Source organism: Pteropus alecto, unplaced genomic scaffold (genome assembly GCF_000325575.1).
Source record: "Pteropus alecto unplaced genomic scaffold, ASM32557v1 scaffold25, whole genome shotgun sequence".
NCBI classification, from domain to species: Eukaryota; Metazoa; Chordata; class Mammalia; order Chiroptera; family Pteropodidae; genus Pteropus; species Pteropus alecto.
Genome location: NW_006441955.1, coordinates 29,925,920 through 29,929,995, shown reverse-complemented (window position 1 = coordinate 29,929,995; position 4,076 = coordinate 29,925,920). Strand labels below are relative to the sequence as shown.

The 4,076-nt window shown below is 37.1% G+C and overlaps 1 protein-coding gene across 1 annotated transcript in view; it reads left to right on the top strand.

The window, feature by feature from the left end:
- The first annotated feature begins 2,650 nt into the window (after window positions 1-2,650).
- The window catches only part of MCOLN2 (mucolipin 2), a 35,325-nt gene continuing 33,899 nt past the window's right edge, over window positions 2,651-4,076 (top strand). Inside the window, 1 exon segment of the mRNA XM_025052080.1 lies at window positions 2,651-2,803. Coding sequence (XP_024907848.1) covers window positions 2,651-2,803 — 153 coding nt within the window.

Sequence of the window (4,076 nt, the reverse complement as noted above, 5' to 3'; positions counted from 1 at the left end):
GGGATTAGGAAAATCTTTAGTAATGGCACGGAACTCAGTTTCATAGGGCATAAGAAAGAAGGAGTTGTCATCCTGGATCATGTCCACCTAACTTTAAATTGGGTGGTAAGAGCGGGGGTGTCTAATTGAATCTCAAGTTCATTAATATAAAAAAGGAGTTTGGTGAGTGAAGGGTATAGAAGGGGGACAGGCAGGCAGCCAAGGAACAGAAGGTGCAGATAATGAGACATCAGAGGAACATTTAGAAATTTCCTCAAGTTTAGTATGCCTCTGAGAAATTCAGAGTTTTCTTTGGTTAATTTAGAATACGTGTTTTGAAGGGAAGCAATTTGGAATCACTTATACATTTGAAGGCCTCAAAATGCCAATTGAAATATGCTTCCTGTTCTGGTTGCTTAGTTTTGTAGTCTTTTTCCAATTGATTGCAGAGATAGACTAACTTGGAGATTTCAAAAAGAGCCCCAACGTGGCCAATTTAACTGTAAATTATGGTCCAATGAGATAGAAAGCTGCAGGATGAGGGCTTATAATTTTTGTACAATAAATACGGCAGGAATTCCAGAAGGTGGCTGTTTAGCAGTCACTCCCTTAGAAAGTGAACTTCCCATTTTCTAGTAGACTAATTTACTCACCAGACAGACATTTTAATTCCCATAGACAAAAAGCTAGCAAAAGAGCACACTCCAATAGAGCTTGAACCTCAACCAAAGTGGGAGATTTGGGTCTGAGAGGACTTACTACAATGATCTGGGACCACCGGGGAGACAAAAGAGTGCAATGTACTTTTGTAAGTATCTTATTAGAATCTGTAGAGGCACCAAAGGAGGAAGCAAGGCACTCTATCTCACTTCTGACACCATGTATTGTCAATCAATTCTGACCAAGAACTGCAAGGCAAACAAAAGCTTTATTTGGGGATCTTTTTTACGGACTGCAATCGGGAACACACAGATTTACATAGAAATCCAACTCTGTTTCAAGGGGGAAAGAAAGGGACAGTTTATAAGGACATAAAAAGTGGGACTTCCAAAGGGGTTTCACAAATTGCTTTGAAAGAGCTGTGATTGGTGTTTGCAAGTAGTCTTGCATTATGCTATACATGATTAATTGCTTATATCTATTGTTAGGTGAGAAACTTACAATATCAACTCCATTTTGCTGTTTTCTTTTACAAGTTACTTCCTCTATCTCCCCTGCAAAAGATGCATTTTATCTAGCATCTTCTTCTTCTTTTTTTTTTTTATCCCTCCCTCTTCTTGCTCTTTCTACTAGTCTTTCTCTTTTGAGCTTCCTTTAAACTTGTTAATCAAGGTAGATAACATAGGTCATAAGTCAGTATGGAAGTATGTCATTTATACATTTCAGGTGAAAAGATCCCTAAGAATGACCCTCAATTGTAAAACTTCCCTAGAAATTGAGTAGCTTGAATGATTGGTTAAACTTAATAGAATTTATTCATTAAGCTTACCATACACATACTTCCTATTGTAAGAAACAGAAATCTGATTCAAACTGGCTTAAGCCTCAAAGTGTATTTGTTAGCTCAAATAGAAACTCTTGGAATGAATGGCTTTAAGCACAGCTGGGTCCAGGAACTCAAACACTGTCATTAGCCTTAGTGTCTATCTCTGTCTGCTCTGTGTTAGCTCCACTCTTTGGAAAGCTTTCCTGTGATGGTGAGATGGCTTCCAGAATTTCCAGACTCATGGCCTATGCTTTAAGTCTCTGTTCACCAAACTTTATTGATTATGCATCCAACAGTAAAAGTTAAGAACATATCCCCAATATGCGTGTATTTATTTATAAATTACGATGCTACTGCATACCAGTATTATTCTATGTGTTCTGTGAATTATCAGTAAAGTTCGTTTTTTGTTTTTATGATAAAGAATAAAATAGAAGTATTAACATTTTTTTTTTTTGTGGATTGTTTTCACACCCCACTTTGGGGACTACTTAGTGGGAAGGTCACTTCTCTCCCATCAGTAGTCCTGTGACCACATCTCATTGATTCTTTTCTGCTTTGCTTGAGTCATATGCCCATTCTGAGTCCAGAGCCTTTGAAACAGTGAAAGCAAATTTTAAGAATATAAGGTGATACAGATATCTCTATTTGTGCGTAGTAGAGAGATGCTATTTTAACTTTTTAAAGATTTTTATATTTGGGGGTCTTATAATCACTAATATATTATCTGAAAAAAGGCGACATAATCCTTCTTTCAGTACAGAGTTGTAGAACAAAAATTCTCTATTTCCTGAACCATTTAATTTCATTAGTCTATACTAAATTTCTATGCTTTCAGACTTGGAATATATGAAAGTATCCCATCTAGTTTTTGTTAATACCTCAGTGACAGGTGAATACTATTTGTTAAGATATAGGAATTAGTGAGTCTTATAAATAAAATAAAATCCTATTCTTATAATTTTTGAGAATGGCCATTTTGAACAAGATAGATAGCTAAGTGGTAGAGGGTCCTGAGTAATTTTCAGTGTTCAAAAGAGAAGAAGAGTTCATTGGTTAGAGAGAGACTTTTGCTTGTAAGAATGAGTAAAGCACATGAATGGGAAGTATTACTTAGGAGCTTTCTGATGTGTTCATCTACATGTTCTGTGTATTTAAAAATTGGTCTTCTGTGGCAGAAATGCAATGGCTCATCTTGATTCTGAGGTGAAAGAAGAATGTCTGAGGGAAGACCTGAAGTTTTACTTCATGAACCCTTGTGAAAAATACCGAGCCAGACACCAGATTCCATGGAAACTGGGTTTGCAGATTTTGAAGATAGTCATGGTCACCACACAGGTAATTTGTTATGAGTTTTTTTTGTTTGTTTATTCCCCTTACCCCGAAATGAGTGTTTTCACATGTTCTGCTGCTTGACTTTTGTTCTGAAAAGTCCACTTGATTTCATAAAACTATAAAATTATGTTGACTCTGGAGGGCAGATGGTAGGTCGAAGTTCATTTTGATGATGGCTTTGTTTTAGTAAGGGATTATGAGGTTCTGTCTCCACAGGTTCTTTAAATATAGACAAATAGTAGATCTGTGGTCTGTTGGTTGTACAGCTGTGTATATGTTACGGCTGCAGACAGCTAACATGTGCATAGCATTTGCCATGTACCAAGCACAGTAAATGCTTTTTGTTTGTTATTACCCCCTTTAATGGATGAGGAAACTGGGCCAAAGAAAGTTAAGTAATTTGCTTATGGCCATTCAATTATTAAGTGGCACAGCTCGAATTTGATCCCCAGCAGTCTGGCTCTAAAGACTGCATTCTTATTCTCATATTGTTTCTATTCTGGATGCAGGTCCTCAGAGTTTACAACTAGGAGAACAGATAAATTAATTAGGCTGCTTCTAGCCTTTATTTTATGCTTACTTTTCTTATCCACATACATAGCAGTCCATTCAATATTAATATCAGGTTAATTTTCTCAGAATACCTTCATCATGTCACTCTCCTATTCAGAAACTTCAGCAGAACTCTATTTCCCACAGAAGAAACTCTTGGCCCTATAACCTAGAATTCACAGATTTCCATAGTCTCTCCTTCAACTTATCTTCCCAACAGATTTTCATCTACTATTTCCTCCCCAAATCCCAGCTGGATGAACCCACCCAATGATTTCTGCTCTGTTTGTTCCTCTAAATCCAGAGTGACTCTTTTTCTTCCCTCATCTCGCAGGTGCTGTTTGAAGCCCATCTCCCTTATCAGCTTTATCTGACCACTCAGCACACGGTTTTCCTTAGTGCACCAGAACCCCTGTGTCTACATTGCTAATTTCACTTTTAATAGGATATTTCTGGGAATTAATAATTTACTTTTTGTGTGGGTATACCCTGTCTCCCCTAACAAAACTGGGGAGGGATTAAACTTTTGTTCCCCTTTAGGATTATTCGAATAATGTTTGCTACTTGGGTGATATCTAATTGGAGCAGATTTCTCAAATACCTTCCCTTCCTTCAAATCTCACTTTTCCCTCCTCCTCCATTTCTGTCTCTTTTAGCACTCCATCCTCAAGTCTAATGGGATGGGTGGTATTTTATCAGAGCTGATGAGAAAGAAACTTTTTTT